This window comes from Micromesistius poutassou, assembly GCF_964030765.1.
Source record: "Micromesistius poutassou genome assembly, chromosome: 6".
Taxonomy (NCBI): domain Eukaryota; kingdom Metazoa; phylum Chordata; class Actinopteri; order Gadiformes; family Gadidae; genus Micromesistius; species Micromesistius poutassou.
Genome location: NC_140276.1, coordinates 6,815,601 through 6,834,106, shown reverse-complemented (window position 1 = coordinate 6,834,106; position 18,506 = coordinate 6,815,601). Strand labels below are relative to the sequence as shown.

General features: G+C 41.5%; 3 protein-coding genes across 10 annotated transcripts in view; all 3 read left to right on the top strand.

The window, feature by feature from the left end:
* The window catches only part of mbnl3 (muscleblind-like splicing regulator 3), a 30,468-nt gene extending 19,237 nt beyond the window's left edge, over positions 1-11,231 (top strand). Inside the window, exons 6-10 of one of the 7 annotated variants that reach the window (XM_084469718.1) lie at positions 159-309; positions 1,697-1,732; positions 2,255-2,365; positions 4,161-4,252; positions 5,181-5,333. In XM_084469718.1, the coding sequence (XP_084325844.1) occupies positions 159-309; positions 1,697-1,732; positions 2,255-2,365; positions 4,161-4,252; positions 5,181-5,198 (408 nt within the window). In that variant the 3' untranslated portion in view covers positions 5,199-5,333. Of the gene's footprint in view, positions 1-158; positions 310-1,696; positions 1,733-2,254; positions 2,366-4,160; positions 4,253-5,177 lie in introns of all 7 variants that reach the window. The other 6 variants (XM_084469719.1, XM_084469720.1, XM_084469724.1 and 3 more) reach the window with 6 other exon arrangements.
* Positions 11,232-11,775: 544 nt separating this feature from the next.
* rap2c (RAP2C, member of RAS oncogene family) lies at positions 11,776-15,242 on the top strand. Its single transcript, XM_084469348.1, has 3 exons — positions 11,776-12,562; positions 12,852-13,139; positions 13,908-15,242. Exons 1-2 carry the CDS (start codon positions 12,290-12,292, stop codon positions 13,128-13,130), a joined length of 552 nt encoding a protein of 183 aa, XP_084325474.1. The 5' UTR covers positions 11,776-12,289; the 3' UTR covers positions 13,131-13,139; positions 13,908-15,242.
* Positions 15,243-15,661: 419 nt separating this feature from the next.
* Positions 15,662-18,464, top strand: LOC311344906 (UDP-N-acetylglucosamine transferase subunit ALG13). Of its 2 annotated transcripts, XM_084469246.1 has the most exons (6): positions 15,662-15,812; positions 16,297-16,459; positions 16,635-16,773; positions 16,900-17,024; positions 17,599-17,625; positions 17,730-18,464. In XM_084469246.1, exons 1-4 carry the CDS (start codon positions 15,732-15,734, stop codon positions 17,009-17,011), a joined length of 495 nt encoding a protein of 164 aa, XP_084325372.1. In that variant the 5' UTR covers positions 15,662-15,731; the 3' UTR covers positions 17,012-17,024; positions 17,599-17,625; positions 17,730-18,464. The 2 variants fall into 2 exon arrangements, with proteins under 2 accessions (XP_084325372.1, XP_084325371.1); XM_084469245.1 differs by lacking the exons at positions 17,599-17,625; positions 17,730-18,464 and having other exon boundaries at positions 16,900-17,555.
* Positions 18,465-18,506: the final 42 nt, after the last annotated feature.

Here is an 18,506-nt window from a genome sequence, read left to right as displayed (position 1 = left end):
CCTCTCTCACTCCCCTCCATCTTAACTCCCTCACTCCCCCTCCATCCTCCCTCCCACTCTCAATCCCCTCCATCTTGACTCCCTCTCTGCCCCCTTCCCTCCCCCCCTCCCTCCCTCCCTCTCTCCCCCCCCACCCCCCCCTCTCCCTCCCTCCCCAGCCGGTTCCCCAGGGAGCCATGCACCAACTACCAAAGAGGTCCCCCATGGAGAAGAGCAATGGAGCTCCCGCCGCTGTCTTCAGCCCCAGCATGTTCCACTACCAGCAGGCCCTGGCCAACATGCAGCTGCAGCAGACCTTCATCCCCACCGGTCAGTCCCACGCGCGCTTCCCCGCCGGGTCTCCCTCTGTGTGGACCACCACGAGGCCTCCTCCATGTATGGGGGCTAGATACAAGGCAGGATGGGGGTCGTGACTATAGGGTGTTGGGCTAAGGCCCCTGTCCCAATTCTCCACCCTTCCCCTAGATTTGAGCCCTAACCCTAGATTTTGTGCACGTTCCCGCAAAGGGGTAGGGTGTTCTGATACAAGCAAGCAAGCAATACAGCAAAGGGGGAGTGCAGTTTTTTTCTCTTAAAATCAACCCTTGAACAGCCAGCCAGCTCGGTAGCTGGCTTGCAGCTAAGGGCACTCAAAGCAAGGGTTCTTGTTAAGGGGAGAGAAATGGGACTGGGCCTACTGTTAAAACTCTGTTAAAAACCAAAGAGGTGTAGTATGGTATGGAGGTCTTTTTCTGGTTAACATTGCGCAGGATAGGCTGGTGACTACATGGTGTGGACTAAGTACTGAGTTTGAGCAAGATGCAGAACCACTCCCTGCTCCTTATTGACTGCATTTCAGCCGAGTGGCTCCGGTTTACTAGTGTCTGCTGAATGACAGAGACAGTCAACAGAAGATAAATATTACACAGCGCAGTATGTTAACAACCAGTGAGTCATATTGATAACGCGACAAAATGGATTGTTGCTTTTTGATTGATTATTGGTTCAGGTGACGGTCTTTAGAGCTGTGCTGCAGGTCATGTGTGTGTTCGCTACATGCAGGGCTTCCGTGTGCTTGTGAACGTTCCCTCGTTGTCGTTCTACTCTGTGCTCGTGAACGTTCCCTCGCTGTCGTCCCACTCTGTGCTTGTGAACGTTCCCTCGCTGTCGTCCCACTCTGTGCTCGTGCCTCTCCTCTCCTGTGTGACGGGGTGACTGATGGCTTCGTGTGCTTTATGTATTCAGTGTTCACTGCAAGCATGGAGAGCATATGGCAGCAGACATTGCCTTGATTAAAAAATGTGAACACACAGACTGTAAATCTGCCTAAAGGGAGAATTTCGAGGGAATTGATTGAGATGTCCAGTAGTGGAGTCGGAGGAGACGATGAATGTCACAGAGGATGCAGTCAATTTTCAAAAATGTAATGTATGTCGAATATTTGTATGGGGGCAAAGGTTACACACCTGTGATGTCACTTTGTCCTGTTTATTAAACAACACCTTTTTTTTGGCCCCACCTTCTTCTGTCCATTTTCCCTTCTTTCTTTCTTTCTTTCTGTTCATCTTTTTTCCCACTGCTCTATTCATCATTGTGTGTGTGTGTGTGTGTGTGTGTGTGTGTGTGTGTGTGTGTGTGTGTGTGTGTGTGTGTGTGTGTGTGTGTGTGTGTGTGTGTGTGTGTGTGTGTGTGTGTGTGTGTATATGGATGGTACCAGGCTCCGTCTTGTGCATGGCCCCCTCAGGAGCCATAGGTAGGGCCGTTCTCTCGACTCCTAGGGCAGAGAGGAGAGCTGCTAGCTGTAGGCTGGTCTCACGTTAAGCTCCTCTCGCTATGGAAGGGAGCGGTCCATTTTCTCTACGTGTCTCTTCACCGTCTCTTAATCTGCCCACGCCCATCTCTCAGTCTCCTCTACACCTCATGCGTTGCGTCTGAAGATTTGTGTACATTCCTGTACATGCCCTCGGTGTGTGTGTGTGTGTGTGTGTGTGTGTGTGTGTGTGTGTGTGTGTGTGTGTGTGTGTGTGTGTGTGTGTGTGTGTGTGTGTGTGTGTGTGTGTGTGTGTGTGTGTGCGTGCGCTTGTCGGCCTGTGTGTGCTTGTCCGCCTGTACGTGGGTGTGTGGGTGTGTGTGGCGTGGGTGTGTGTGGAGGGTAAGCCGGCCCTCAGGTAGGCCCCCCCCCCGCCCCCCCCTCCCTAGCTCCACACCAGAACGGGTGTGTGTGAGCAGGCCTGCTGGGGGGCCCCCAGTAAGCCTCCCTCCCTGTCTCCCGTAGGACTAATGAAAGCCGCGGCCCCGCTGCCCGCTGAGGGCCGCTGGGAGAGGCGGGACTGGAGCGGCTTCCGTCAGGGCCCTAGCCGCATGCTGTCTATACCTGGATACACTGGTGAGGGCTCCCCCCCCCCTCCCCTCCCTCCCCTCCCTCCCCCCCCTCCCCATCTCCTAGGGCCTTCCGTCCCCAGATGAAAACAAGCACTCGGCCGTAAATGGAAAAACCGGCGGGCCACTATGAATCATGGGAAATAGAACGGTCGCGGAATAAGGTGGATAGTGCTAAATATTAGTTCACCTCGGCAATATAACTAGTGATGATATCTGGGCTGCAGTCCGATGATTGTTTAGGAACAATGAACAACGTTATACAAACCTATAGCTCCGATGTTAGTGCTGACGGAATCCTGAACGCCTAGTCTCTGCTGAAACAGAGCTTTTTAAATAGACTACATTATTCATGTTATACTATTATATTTTCCAGATACAATTAAATATATCTATTAATATTATTTATGTAATATCATAAATGGAGAAACGTAAGATTAAGACTGAGACAGTATAAAGGCCAATAGAATGTGTGTCGCATTTCACATTCACATGTGTCATGCTTTCCAAACAATTACTTTTATTGCAAAAGCGTTTACAAGTGATGAGTAACGTTTTGGTGGGAACAGGCATGATTGAATGAGAGCCAGTTTGTGCTGCCAGTGTGTGGGAATACAGATTATTTGGAACTAAAACTAAATCATATTAACATAAAGTATGCAGAGAGAATGTTGGTGTGGGTTTGAGAAGGGTCGAGGTAAAAATACGAAAGATTTCTTTTTGTTATATTTTAACCAACTGACTAGTTTGTGCTAACATTAATTGTACCCACCCTGTTGAGACAACTAACAACAATACCCCGTTAAAATCTGTACACTAAAAATGTATTTGAAGCTCATGTGTTGAATATACACACGGAAATTCAACTTTTCAGGGTGTGTGTGTGTGTGTGTGTGTGTGTGTGTGTGTGTGTGTGTCTGGGTGGGTGTGGGTGGGTGTGTATGTGTGTCTATATGTGTGTGTGGGTGTGTGTGGACTTATTCATTCTTATCATTCATTGTTCATTTATTCTGTTTTAGTTGCTTTGTTTATCTTTGGTTTTCCTACACCTGTATTAAGATGCCAATTTGCCTGCCATATAGTGCTGTGAAATTATTGCATCTGACAGTGATTTGCGGTTTTGTCAAAAGGTTAACGTCAATCTGCTCAGTCTTTTATTTAAGTTGAGTTCGACGGGCTCAATTTTACAACAACAGCTGACTCATCGTCATTTTTACCATTTCAACAATAGAATAGCTGTCTCATGCTATTTCCAGTATGTTTCTATTCACGTCACACAGAACTGTCCAAGAAGAAATATTGTTCCTAGAGTTGTACTTCTGTAACCGTCGCAAAAAAAAAAAGCTTAATGTTTGCATCCAACTGTATTAAATTGTTGCCCTAATTCACAGGTTCACCCTAAACGCAACGATCAAAGGTCAATAGTCTCAACAGATTGTATGACTTTCATAGCCATGTTCTCCTGAACCGCCACTCGTGAACAATACTGAAACATTTATCGCTGTTTTGTAACTGGTCGGATCTCCAATTGAACCCATTTCAGTTTTGTTTTTCATCTCTCCTGTTTCATCTGCATGTTCCTCTTGACCCCCCCCCCCCCCCCCCCCCCATCCTTTCGAAATCCCATCCTAGCGATGTCCCTTGACTTGTTGCCATGACGTTTGCGCCGCTACATTTCGCCATGGTAACCATATCATTCCTATTCCCTCCTCCTCCTACCCCACCCCCTACCCCCTCCCCCGCCCATTTCCTCGTCCTCTGTGTGTGTGTGTGTCGTCTGGCTCTCGCCTGAATAAAAAAAGTTCCCATGATGCACGGTGCCTCCTCCACTGTCTCGTCGGCCTCGACCCACGTCACCAATGTTCCTTTCGCTGAATCCGCCGCGTCCAATCAGGTTTGCTCTTTCATTTTGTGTTCATCTTTGTGGGTTTTTTTTTTTCTTTTTTGAAGCCGCTTGATGCGCGATCGTTTAGCGAAAAAAAAAAAAGGACACGAGCCGCCATTGCGTTTTTTTTCCCCATGGAGATCCCATTGGTTACATTTCATCCTTGTTTGGTTTTTTGGGGTGTGTGCTTTTGTTTTTGGCGTGACATGATCTGACAAATTTTACAAATGTTTCTTGAGACTTCTTGAGAGCTTTGCGGTCCGTGCGATCGGCCGCCATGTGATCGTTCGCTAAAATATCCTCAGTTTAATTGATCACAGTAGGGCCTTAATTATTTCATTACCAAATTCAGCAACAATATTTTGAGTGAGTACTTTAAAATCAGGTGATTTTTTTAAGTGTTGTCCCGGTGAACTTCAGGAGTTTGCATATGTTTAGCTGAGGTCTGATAAGCCTCTTGACCAAGGATCCAACCTTCATTAATAGTGCTCAGATGCTTCATACTAATGAAGCCTTACTCTATTATTAGACACATTTGCTATTTGTTCAAGGATGAAAAAGTCTCACATTTTCATCATTGTTCCGAGCATCATGTTGATTTTTGATTGTACAAATGTACACAGTGTGTTTAAGTTGAATTTGTGTTTCTTTCTGTCTTGCACATGGCTGTATAACCGAAATGTAATCAGGATTATGGTTTGAATAATTTGAGTTTATTCATTAAATGACACATGCATATATTATATATAGTTGATGTATCTTAACCTCGTGCTTAAATTAATTCAACCAACCTGTTTAGCAACATGCTTATTAATTTTATGTTATGGCAAATAACAATTTCCTCACTTTCCGGTTCTCTATATCTCTTTATTTCTCTCTCTCTCTCTCTCTCTCTCTCTCTCTCTCTCTCTCTCTCTCTCCCCCCCCTCCTCAGTAGACCCGTCCGAGGTCATGAACGGTGACACAGTGGAGCTCCACTGCATCCCCATGGAGACCCACTTCTGTCCCGTCCCCAAGTTGCTGATGGCCGCGCCGGTGGGCCTCAACTCGGTGGGCCTGGCCCGCCACCCAAGTTAAGAACCCACCCCCCCTCACCCCCTCTCCCTAATCCACTCCACCACACCCACCCACCCACCCACCCACCCACCCATCCCTTAACGAGTAACTCAACTCTCAGAATGCAACAAAAATGTGCCTAATCCAAACGTGCACGCTCACCGTGTGGCAGTGTGAACCTGAACCTGGAGATGTTTTAGTTGGTAGAGAAAAGGCCCGGCATACACCGCAGCTCGGCTCGAGTGGCTGAGCGCCAGTTGGATGGGGAGCCTCTAGAGCATTTGGGGAGGAGAACAGCCGCCGTGATGTGTATTGACTGTAGGCGGTGGCCAGACACTACCATGCTCCCACAGCCATACATGCCCAGTGCCACACCTTCAAGAAATACACTCACTAAGACGCACACGCACACACACACACACACACACACACACACAGACACACAGACACACAGACACAGACACACACACACACACACACACACACACACACACACACACACACACACACACACGTTTTCGACAGCGAAAACCCTCATGGGTTCCAAGCCATCGTCTTGTACTGAAGAGCAAACGACATGACTGGGCGACTGCACCAAAGTATAAGAAAATATCAATAAACCGGCAGAGATGCTAATTAAGGAATTCCACTAAAATAACTAACAGGAATTGCCACTGGTCACCATTATGTTTGGCACTGAAAGCATAATGTTGGAAAGGGGGGGGGGGTTTGTATTGTATGGAATCAAATTTATGTTTCATGATTTGTGTTTCAATATTTTATGTCTCAATTGTATTAGTACAATGCTGTCAAAAAAACTTTGTGTTTTTTCAGGGTCAATCATCTCACTCTACCTGAGAAACAGAACATCCGGTTATTGTTAATTTGTCTGTGCCTTTAAATGATCTACCGGTATTATGGCAGAAGATGTGACCTTATGTGACTGGCACTAAAGAAAACAATAATTTGGGTGTGGAAAAATGAAATACTTTCAAATTTGAATGTTTTATTTAATTTCAATTTTGTGAACAGGGTTCTGTTATGTTATTTTTTTCTTGAGGCTAAATACAAACGATCCAATTTATACTCCAGAAATAATACAACGAGTGGTGAACAGGGTTCACGTGGAGCAAATGGTGGTGCAGCAGCACGCTGTCTTCATGGAGCTCTGTGTAAGAGGATGAAGGCTAGTGCTGGTGTTCTGCTTAAACCCCCTTCCAGATTAAGTTTACAATTAGGTCAAACTACAATGTATTTATCACTCAGTAGATAATATTGCCAATTCGAATATATTTCATTTATTTATGATAACCGAACAATGTCCAAAGTGCATCATCACTTATTTATTTCAAATTCATTTAGTATTTTGCCATAAACTATTTAATGCTAGCCCGCTAGCAAGTTAAACAAATCCTCCTATTCCAGCAATCTTAGCCCAGGCATTTTATGTTCTTTTAAACATGCATAACAGCATGAATCTTATCCCCTTTAAGCAGCGTTATTCCATGTACTCTGACCTTTTCATACAGGATCAGAGTAGACCATTATAAATATTAAAGCTACCTATGTTTTTTTCAGTCAGAAATGGTCTTCAGTGACCAGTGAATGTTCATTGGCTATAAAACCTTTGGAATGACTTAAGCGCCACCTACTGTAGCTTTGAGGTCAGTTTATCAGTCTTTCCAAGATTATCCCAATTCCAAATTTGATTGTGGGTCTCTGTGCAATGTTTGATGAATGACAATCTCTAAGCATAGTCGGGGCACTTGTTAAGTAAAACACAACGCCTATGACATCGTAGGCGCTTCAGAAAGAGTTCAAATAAGTCCTGGTCCCATGTCGGCTTGGATCTTATTTGAACCTAAATGATCACCTGGGGAACAAATCTGAAACTGAACAATTTCTTTATTGGGAACTTTGAGCTTTGACGGCCGATGATAGAATGGTTGCACAGCATGAAAGCAGCATGTGCTTTCCTGTTTTTGTGCAAATTCACCAAAGTCTGTATTGGCAGAGTAGTGGCCTACGAATGGAACATCCCTAGTTAATGCGATAACTGACACGCTCCTGTTTCAGAAAATTGAAACACAAACGCTGTACCTGGTAGAAATTTATAAAAAATGACAAAGGGGGAATTGCTTTTAAATATAATTCTATTTTTGGGGTAAATTTCACCCCATTGTTTGGCTGTTTGAGTGACTAAGTGGCACTAAGATTGTTATTTAAATTGGCTCTTCAGGGAGAAAAAAGAGAACTTGAATCTGTGTTGTCTGACTTAAAAAGCGTATTCTTTTTTCCTCTGATTCTGTTCATTCTTTAATAGTCGACAGACTCTAAATGCTAATACTGCTCTGGTCAAGGGAGGACTTAATTCCCACAAGGAGAAGCCAGAAAACAAAATACGTGGGCCGGAGATATGAAAGGTGACCCAGATTTGATCCCACAGTGGGTATCGAATAATAAAAAATAAAATAAAAAACGGAATACACTGGCCGTTGAATCTTGGATCGAATAGAATTAAGCAAAGGGAATATGTGCCTCTTTCCAGTCTCCTTAAGTGTTGATTGTTCATACACTGTTAAACAGATCGATAGGTATAGATGGATCTGTAGTTCATCGTTATCATAACAGTAAGCTATATCTGTGTAGTTTCTTTGGGACAGCTGTGCTGTCTTGACATGAATAAGGTAAACGTAACCAATACTCTTAATTAGTTGTGTGCATATGTATCTATGTTAAAAGAGACGATGAATCCCATATTCTGTTAGCTGAAAAGGGTGACACATTTTGTGGCATTTCCCACTGAAGAGGTGTTCATGTTTAAGTCATGTTATTGTGTCGTGAATGTATTTAATGCAAAAAATTTAACCATGCCCATTTAAAAGAATGGCATGTGGAAATATAATGATTCACTACATATAGACTTTTTCAAAGGTAACATAAATATCATGTTGATACTGTGTTAGGACATTAAAGTATGTGTATTATTATATAGATTTATATTTAATGTTCATGGGTGGTGTGACTACTTAAAAAATAATAATAATATCCTTGAGCAAATACCGTCCCGATTTTTTTCATGAATTTGATTTTAAAGGCAAACGTTTCTCTCTGACTTAATGAAGTGATGATAAGAATGTCCAGGCAAGTTATTTTGTCTAAACCTTAGAGCTTTGGAAGACTTGCGTTGTCCAGTCAAGAAAAAAAAAGAAATAAAATCTCTCTTCTGTCATGTCATTATGCCTTCACCAACTGCTATCCAGCTGGAATAACAAAATACTTGACAAATGAATGGTGCCACTCTTGGGGTATTTAATTTTAACTAAACGTTTACCATTGTCTGTCGTGTTTAAAAGTGTCTATTCCTTGTACACTTGAACGTGTTTTGTGTGAGTACATAGATTATCTTTTTCTTTATAGTCTCTCACTCTTTCTCTTGACACTCGGTTCTCTACAGACCTGATGTTTAGGAGTGCCACTGTAATTATTCTTGCCATCTTCATGAATTCATACCCTATGACTGGAGAATATGCAACTCCTTCTTGTCATTGCATACCGTGAGATCAGATCTCAAAGCATGGGTACAGGTCATATCCGGTCCTACTGGAGGTTCTGGTGGCCAGGACAGAGCCATGGGGCCTGGTTTCTTCATCACTGTATAAAGTCGTGATTGCTATGTAATGAAAGTAATTTAGTGGTAAGTTTAAACTTTTTTTATTATTATTATTTGACAAAATAAATCAATGCATGAAAATAAAAAAAATATTCATTTAAGTAAAATACTTTGTGTAGACTAATAAACGAGTATGTATATCTAAATTGATAGATCCATTGTTAATTAGAAAAGTTACTGTTGCTGTGGCAACAAAATTACAATGTGGCTACCTTTGTATTAACTTAATTCTTTTTCACATAAATTGAAATAACAATTTAGAGAATAAACCTACTTATTCACAAAAGGGAATGTTTAGTTAGTTTAGAGTACGTTTTACGGAAACAAATAAGTCATTATGATATTCAAAGTTCCTTTGGGGAGACTGGTCACGTGTAACTTTATTATGGTTTGTGAGTGTGTCGTAAATCTGCTTTGTTTTGATTGTTTTTCTTTCCTTTTTGTTGGTGTCAAACGTAAAAAAAAAAAAAAAAAAAATTGATTTTTTGCTAACGTAAACGTGTATCTTTCGGGAATTTAAGAGGCTTTCGGCTTGAAAAATGAAACGATGGACACCACAACCTGCCCTCTCCCATTCATTATTTGGACCTTCCGGTCTCGGACTAGATGATTTTTCTAGACTAGAAGTGTTGTTCATCGGAAGTCTCTTTCCTCTCCGGCTAGCCCAGCTGTGCTGGCTGATGTCGAGCCTCGCTGGGGTGTACGAATGTGTGATATTCACCTTGTTTGCACTTATGTACATAACTATGTCAAAAATATTCAAAAATTTATTTTGAATAAATATAGAGAAAACTGATAAAAACTAAATCACTGTATTGTTAAAAGCAATACAACAAGTATGCTGTTATAATTTCTAGGAATTATGAGAAAGACGGTTTTGAATGATTTGTCCTGTTCTATTTGCTTAAGCCCTATTGCTTGCTAAGCATGATATTGTATTGCTGTAAAAAAAAAAATCTTAGCAATTTAGACAACCGTTTTATAGGTGCAGCAACTATCTGATCTTAAAATTAAGTTTGAAAGATTCATTTAAAGATACATTTTTTGTCATTTTTAAAAGATTCCAAATGATCGCGTAATGCAGCAGTGATAAATCTTTCACAAATTACTGAAATCAATTTAAAATAATTATTCTCCTAGTACCAAAACATTTCTTTAAAAGTCTTTAAACCGAATATCTGGATGAGTGATAATTTTACATTTATTTCTTTGTAAGAAAATGATGTCATTTTTTTTCTGCTCAATCACTATGATTGCTCAATAATCAGTAAATCTGACTCACCTATTGAATTTCTATCAAAGATTGGACAGTGAAAAACATGTTCCAACAGAGCTTTTAATACAAAATACCCTTTAAACTATATACATCAAACCTGGTCATTTATCGCTTTATATATTGCTTGTGAAGCCAATGATTTTGTTGCCATGGCATCTGTCCTAGTGTTGGATTAACTTGAGTCATTCCATTGTGGTGTTTTGAAGCCTTCAGAATGGGGGGGGGGAAAAATATTGTTTTTTGTTTATTTCTAACATTGTGTTAATGCCTAATGCTATTCTTATGTACTGTGTGTATATCAAATCCAGGAAATCAGCTTGTGTGTCTATTTTGCTCCGTATCCTGCAGACTTCTACTGCTATAGTATAGGGGAATGTACACGTGGCCTACCGTGTATGAAGTAGGCTCCACTGGCAGTAGATTTCCATTTAACATCACTGCATTGTGCTTTTACTCCATTTTTGTTTCTATCACTCGAACACAGTTAAGTTTACCCGTGCCTTCATCATTAAGCATATATATTTGTTGTTTTTCTTTGTTTAACTCATGACATTATGATCCATTTCCATTTCACAATTCATTTCCAGAAGTGCATGTACAGTGAGTAGCTGTCTTGACGACTTTGGATAGAGTTGGTGAACCATGGAAGCGAGTAACAAAATGAGAAAAGCATGAGGGCCTATTGAGGACTAAGCCATACGAAACACTTCTCTCTTTTTCTCTCTCTCTCTTTCTCTTTCTTTCTCTTTCTCTTTCTCTTTCTGTCGCTCTGCCTGCCTCTCTTGCACACTGAAACATCACAGCCCAGTTTCGTTGCTCTACCATATTGTTGCTTCTCATTATATTTTAGCTAATTGTGTTTCTATGTGCTACTGCTACATGGCAATTTATTTTGTGGTGTATGATTATTAAAATGTAGGTTAATTTGCCTATATGATGATGACCTTTTTCTATTTTTGTTTTGTTTTACCCTTTAATAAAGCCCTTATTGGTGATCATCACTGACTTGTTGTTTTCTTAATTGTTGATATAAAGGCTAAGATTTACATACTTTTGTCAAAAGGCCCTGTAGCTCTATTATAGATTGATGCACTTCAAGTGTAAGTGGTATTGCATGTACAAAGAATATAATTAAAGTTAAGCCATGTTATTTTCACGTCAAATCAAATGTAAGATGCTGCTCATAAACAGCATGTAACAGGAATATGTACTCATGTAATCCTATGTCTAGACATGTCGTCTAACGCAAATAGGACTTTATGGAAGTTTAATAGTATAAAACAATACATACATCACTTCAGTAATACTATTTTATTTTGGTGTGTCTCGGTCTGGCTGTCTGTCTGGGGGGGGGGTGAGCTCCTGTGACTATAAAGTTGCATCGGTTTGAGATAAATAATCTCAAATCGCTGTGTGTCTTTGAATTTGTGGCGCAATCATTAACCGGATATTCAGGAAAGCGACTTTTTGGACCAGTAGCACCAGCCCCAGCGGGCCTTGGTCGTCACAGCAGTGCGTTTTGCGACACTAGCAGGTTAGTTTGTGTGCGTGTACGTGAATGTGTGTGTGTGTATATGTGTACACACACAGCAGCTTGACATGCGATCTAGAAATAGGGATACATCGGGGTAAGATTGAATGTGCTACTTATTTGACTTGCTGCTGGTAAGCTACTAAGCACACACGGGGAAATATAAGGGATTGTTCTGCATTTCTTGTTTCTGGTTAGCTTGCGGAGGCTCCTCCGTTTAGAGCCAGTATGGAGCAGTGTGAAAACCGCATTAGCTAACATTAGTGGCTAACGTGAGCGGCGATCAACAACTTTGCATGCCAACTAACGCGAAGCTCGCTTTGTCGTCTAGTCGGATGCGGGAGTCGGGCTTCGGTTCGTATACGAGGCCCGGTACACCCATTAGCTTCGGTCGCTCGCTGGGTACGTCTTTGGCTCGTCGTAGTTGCGATAAATGTTGTCACAACAGCTATAGCGGTCGTGCTAACTCGTTAGCTTGCAAAATAGCTTGGGTCAAAGTCGAGAACCCCAATGAAGGAATACAAAGTTGTTGTGTTGGGGAGCGGTGGCGTTGGCAAGTCTGCGCTGACCGTACAGTTCGTCACCGGCACTTTCATCGAAAAATATGACCCGACGATCGAAGACTTTTATCGGAAAGAGATCGAGGTGGATTCGTCGCCCTCTGTGCTGGAGATCCTCGACACGGCAGGCACGGAACAGTTCGCGTCCATGAGGGATCTCTACATCAAGAATGGACAGGGGTTCATACTTGTCTACAGCCTGGTCAATCAGCAGTCATTCCAGGTACCTCCAGGTTTATTGTTGATGATTATTGACCAGCGTAGATCACACTCTCCACTTGCTGGTCAACTGGTGCACTGGTGTGATATTGATTATTTGTTGAGATGATTTGGATAACAAATCCATATATGCTACACTACCGTGTGCAGAACTTGGTGATATTTAGTTTATTTACATAACATACGTAACTGTTAACATCTTGCAAAAACTGTTGGTTGTTTTTTTTTTGGTGTAAGGCAGCTTATACGTTATCTGCCATACTAAGCATTGCACATCCTCTTCTGTCTTACAGGATATCAGACCGATGAGGGACCAAATAGTTCGTGTGAAACGGTTTGAGAAAGTACCCTTGATCCTGGTCGGTAACAAAGTGGACCTGGAGTCTGAGCGCGAGGTGGCCGGGTCCGATGGCCGTGCCCTGGCCCAGGAGTGGGGCTGCCCCTTCATCGAAACCTCAGCCAAGAGCAAGACCATGGTGGACGAGCTGTTTGCGGAGATCGTGCGACAGATGAATTATTCTACATTGCCAGAGAAACAGGAGCAGTGCTGCACTGCATGTGTTATACAGTGAGCACAACAGGTATGTACCAAAACTCGTCTCTCTTCCAGTTCATTATGATATGTAATGTGCGTATTTATCCAAATTGCTCACAATTCCGAGTGCATACATTCCTTGCATGGGTGGCCCCAGTGGGAATCTAACCCTGACCCTGGCAGTGTTAAGACCATGCTCTACAAGTCGAGCTAGACAGGAACAAGTTGAACTTGATCGGACCCATTCAATCTACCAACACATGGGGGGGTACAATTTCAGCAACGTGCCGTCAAATATCAGTATTTCTATTCTTCATCAAGCTTTACCAAAGGGCCCCTAGTTGCTCTTGAATATATCATTTAGTATTATATAATGTCACATCTATTCCTCTGTGACGCACATTGTACTGGCTAGTGTAGAGTTCAAGCTTGTTAAAATCGGTTGAGATCTCAGCAGTTGGAAGTGAGAAGGATGAGTGGGTGTCGTGCTCTGGCAGAGCTGTTGGTTTAGAGACTGTTATCGTGCGATCAGCGGAGGAATGTTGCATGAAGAAGGGCCTACAACAGAGAGGTGCTGGTGGTGGGAAAGGGGGATGAAAACCACTGTAGTTCAGGAAGAGCCAAATAAACTAAGCTACCTGAGATCCAGCCAGTAGAGAAGGAAAAACAAATCTGTACTTCTTGCCAGTTTCATAACTGGTAACGCCAGATGACAATATACACTGGCAGTCATTTGTAATTTGAGCCTCCCCTTATTAAACCCATGTTGTCCTTCCTTCTTGTTCTTCTTCTTCTTGTTTTTTCCTTTTTATAGAGGCATCATTTACTGAGGTTGGAGCAGCCATTTCCTGTTTGGATGACCCATGATCCTGGGGCCAAGTTGAGTTGAGCCCTGTTGTTGACTTCCTGCCGCTGGCAGTGTTCCTACTGAACGACCGGTTTGTGACTTTTCCGCCGTGAACCTCCTCAAAGGAGAAGCGGTCCCTCCGGGGCCTTCTCTATTTTTACTATTGTGACTCCAGAAACACGGTCTGTGTGGAAACTCCATGGCCTTTGTTGCAAACCCCCCGACACACAGCTTACAGCTACAGCCACAGCCGTCGACTTCAAGCTGGAAGGCGACGGGTTGAAGCGGCCATATGGGACTTTTATTCTCTGATGTCTTTTGAGTTGGGTGTATTCCTGTGGTTTTAAAAAAAAAAACACAAAAACAGGAGTTGTTGTTTCACCGCAGCTCTTTTTTCAAAGCTGCTTAATCATTATATCGTTGATATTTTAACTTGTATAAAAGTTTTGAATCTCAAATCAGTATTTTACTATAACGAAACAAACTTTACTTTTAAGCATGCATACTTCCCTGATCTTATGACTAATCCACAAGCAAATAATGTCCCGTACTATACATAGTCGTTATGGCTCACTTTGCTGTCTATTTTCAAGTTATGAAATCCTGCTTGTAGCACAGAAATTGCGGTGTTGTGGAAGCTAACATTGTTCTCTACTTGAATGTGGTTTTATTATTCTAACTGCTACCCTTTTCTTTAGCCAGTTGCAGTGGTCGATCGGGTTCGCGATTTTAGTATCTACTACTTGTATCTGTTGATAGCCAAGCACATATGGAAGTATGTATGATAACAATGAACAGTTTTTCATATAAAAAAAACAAAAAACAATTACACGTTACAAAGATGAGCCATTTGACTTTCAGGGGTTTGAATAAAAACAAACCATGATGTGTACGAGCACGGTCACTGATGGACAAAATATCTGGTGCTGTTTTTTCTCATTTATGATCAGGAGGGCTGGTTAATTCTGAGGGAGGGAGGTTTCCCTAGTTATGGTAACCAAAGTTAGCTCACAAAAACAAAGCCCCTCTTTTGGACAAGATGGATTTACTTTGACCTCTAGAGATGACGTTCTTGGTGCCTCCGTTGTGGTTTAGTTTAAATTCTAGCCCCTGTAACTGACGTATTGTTTTCTTCTTTGCTTTATTTTTCTTTTTTTCTGTCTATTTATTACAAACTAATGACATTGCTAGCCAATTTTTAACATTTCAAATTAGAGGCCTACTAGTTTTTTTTCTGCTTTTGTGACTTCGAGATATAGTCTATTGTTTTTGAAACTGAGAATTTAACAGAGCCTTAAAAACTTTCTGTTTCATCCCCGCCTCTGTGTGATTCTTTATAGCTAGGCCTGCCTAGACTATCCTGACTATCAGGATTCAGGAAGTTACGTATTCAAATGTTACATATGTGGACATTACCATTACAAATGTATTCAGTGCCAATAATGTATTATCTATTGATTATTTGGACTAAACCAATAGATAACATCTTCACCATGGATTCAACTTCAGCTTAGTGATTGTCCTTTAACTGAAAAACACAGTTTATTATTTTTTCCAACATCTCTTAATAGGCAAATTACAAATACATTCAAATATATATATATTTATGGTAAAACAGCAAACATGTCGTTTGTGGCGGTAGAAGCTCCAAACCGCTAGGTGGCAGTGTGGTCCATTCTTCAGAAGGTCGACGTCGACATCTGACCGAACAAGGAGGAATGTTGCGACTTGTTCCAAGCCTGTACTCAACACCAAATTCATGGTATTGTTTTCATCGTAAAGTTGACAACAATGAAGACAGTATTCGTTACTGTGGGTACTACAAGTTTCGATGAGCTCATTACAACGATTACGACTCCTGAGGCTGTTAAGGTGAGTAGTACGCTGTTTTGAAGTGTTATTAAGTCGAAATGAGTCACCGCCATACAGTGTTGTTATTTACATTGCGCTAACCATTCCAATACGTGATAGACAGAATCCACGAATTACAACTATGGGAAAGAGTAGGATAATGTAGTGGCTACTAGGCTCTGCAGGCAGCACTGAGAAAGATGAATCAGCCATTTCCTGCACCTCAATAACATCATACATCTGATTTACTGTAAGGCGCTTTGGACCAAAAAATGTATACTAAATTAGTAATAAAATCATATCATGTATCCAGGACGTTGAGTATCTAAGTTTACACTTAAATGTCTCAATGTATTTTTAAATGTGTATGTCTAAGGTTTAATGTTTGAGTGTTTACGCTTCCTCAGTTTCTTAAATGGACAGTTGGAATAACTGAAAAAAATGTATCATTTAAGTGGCGACATTGATTAATTAATACATTTATGACATTATTAATTTCCCACAGGCACTAAAGGCTCGTGGATATGAGCGTTTGGTTCTACAGGTGGGAAGAGGTTCGGTCCTCCCTGGTCCAGAGAGTGGACTAGATCTCACACTGGAGGCCTTCCGTTTCAAAGACTCCATTTCTGAAGACTTCGCTCGTGCTGACCTTGTCGTCAGCCATGCAGGTGTGTTTAACAACCAGCGGCCGCATAATCATCTGGCACCCCCTAGTCACTGATGAACTAAACACGAACAAGCAAGTAGAACCATGTTTATCATGAGTCATTCTTGGGTTGATGTTGCTCAATAATTGGAGCGGCGTTCGTCAACATGAACTACAATCTGCCCTCTGCACCCCAGGTGCTGGGAGCTGTCTGGAGGCGCTGGGAGCCAGGAAGCCTCTTCTGGTTGTGGTCAACGACAAGCTGATGGACAACCATCAGCTGGAGCTAGCTGGACAGCTCCATAAAGAGTCTCACCTGCTCTACTGCACCTGCAGGTCTGTTCTGGTTTAACCTGACAGAGTTGAAGAATCTACCAGAAAAGCAATTATTTAAATAGGTAACCCATATTTTTGTGGACCCTGCAGGGGGAAGGCAATGACGGTATGTCTTCTCTCTTTCAGTTCCCTTACGGACACCCTGAGAACAATGGACCTGTCTGTACTGGTGCCTTTCCCACCTGCACAGACAACGCCTTTTGCCAACTTTCTGGACATGGCCCTTGGTGTACAGTGAATTCGTCTCTTGAGTAAATCAACCTGTAACCATATATATTTAATAGCACTTGCTCATACATTATTGCTGAGATTTTCCAATAGATTTGTTGATTTTCTTTCACTTTTGTAAGGTCAGAAATGGGGTACCATCACTATTATGTATGAAAATTGTTGTATAATACATATTGTATTAATTACATCATTGTATATTGTACATTTTATTATTATTATTCATCATTTCATTTAATTATTACTTCATATGTTAAAACATGAAGTAGATAGTCATCTTGATATTTTTTGTGTTAAGTTTCACTCTTGCGGTTTTCAAGGTTTTGTTTTTTTATTTAATTTTGTATAAAAAGACTTAAATGATTCAGACATGGGTCACCTGAGTCTAAATGGAGACAATCCAGGGAAGAGTTATCTTCTCTGTGATGAAAACAAACACCTCATTGGGTTTGTCCAACACAACGAGCAGAGGACCAGATAGCCAATCAGACATTGAAAACCACTGAGCATGCTCCCTTCTCTTGACTGGATTTAATAAAGAAAGAATTCTCTCTTCATTCTATATTTTTCTTTTTCTAATTGGTTGTCCAACTTCAGTGATGTTCGTCCATATTAAACACGGAGGTAAGCCATAAGTTTTTTTTAAAGATGTGCCGTTATAATTAACGTTATTTTGGCTCAACAGACTTCTTGATTCTATCTGTACGTATTGTATTGCTGTGGCTCAGATGACCAGCAGTTTCTCGTCAACACCAGCTGTCGGGTGGATGTGCTGCTGCAGTACCTGAGGACTAAACTTCACATTCCTGATGCAGGTGGGAGAGGGTGCAGAGGGATACAGTTTTGACTATTAAAACAGAATTCATTATGAAAACTGGATCCCAAAATATTTTTCAATGATTTACCAAGGTCACAAAAAAAAACACTGAATCGGAAAAAAAAAACTTCACTATTATGTTAATAAAACAAATTGGTGTAGCGAGTAATAAATTATGAGATTATAATCCTACACGTTATGATTTTCACGTAAGATGTCTTGGTCAGTATGTCATGCTCATTAACAAATGTTGGACACAATGCAATGCAATGGATCACTGAAAGCAGACATTCAATATCTTACACAGCTTATCCAAAGGTGTCCTGTTACCTCAAGCACCTGTCCTCTTGAGTAATTACAAAATTACTAAAATAACCACTTTGCTTAACTATTCAGATGAAGTGGTAGTGTACTGTGAAAAAACATCACTCTGACACACTGACGCTCTTTTGTTCATGTTGTTCATCACACTATCTGTTTGCCATGTTGTGCATTTGGGTGTGTGTTTTCAGGACTGGTTGATTTGTGTGATGATCAAGGCAGACTGAAACTGCTCTTTCTTTCCCAACACCATGAGTATGCGAACAGATTACTTCCTGCCAGATGCTTCTTCATTTCCTGCATTGTCAAACGTGAGCTTTTTCAAAAGTACTGACCAGAAATGTTCAAACGGATTAACTGGAACTTG

Excerpts from the sequence above, each read along its gene's own strand:
- rap2c (XM_084469348.1), top strand. The coding sequence starts at position 12,290 with ATGAAGGAATACAAAGTTGTTGTGTTGGGGAGCGGTGGCGTTGGCAAG. Across the intron at positions 12,563-12,851 it reads TCAATCAGCAGTCATTCCAG|GATATCAGACCGATGAGGGA; the intron begins GTACCTCCAGGT and ends TCTGTCTTACAG.
- LOC311344906 (XM_084469246.1), top strand. The coding sequence starts at position 15,732 with ATGAAGACAGTATTCGTTACTGTGGGTACTACAAGTTTCGATGAGCTC. Across the intron at positions 16,460-16,634 it reads CCTTGTCGTCAGCCATGCAG|GTGCTGGGAGCTGTCTGGAG; the intron begins GTGTGTTTAACA and ends TCTGCACCCCAG. Across the intron at positions 16,774-16,899 it reads CTGCTCTACTGCACCTGCAG|TTCCCTTACGGACACCCTGA; the intron begins GTCTGTTCTGGT and ends TCTCTCTTTCAG.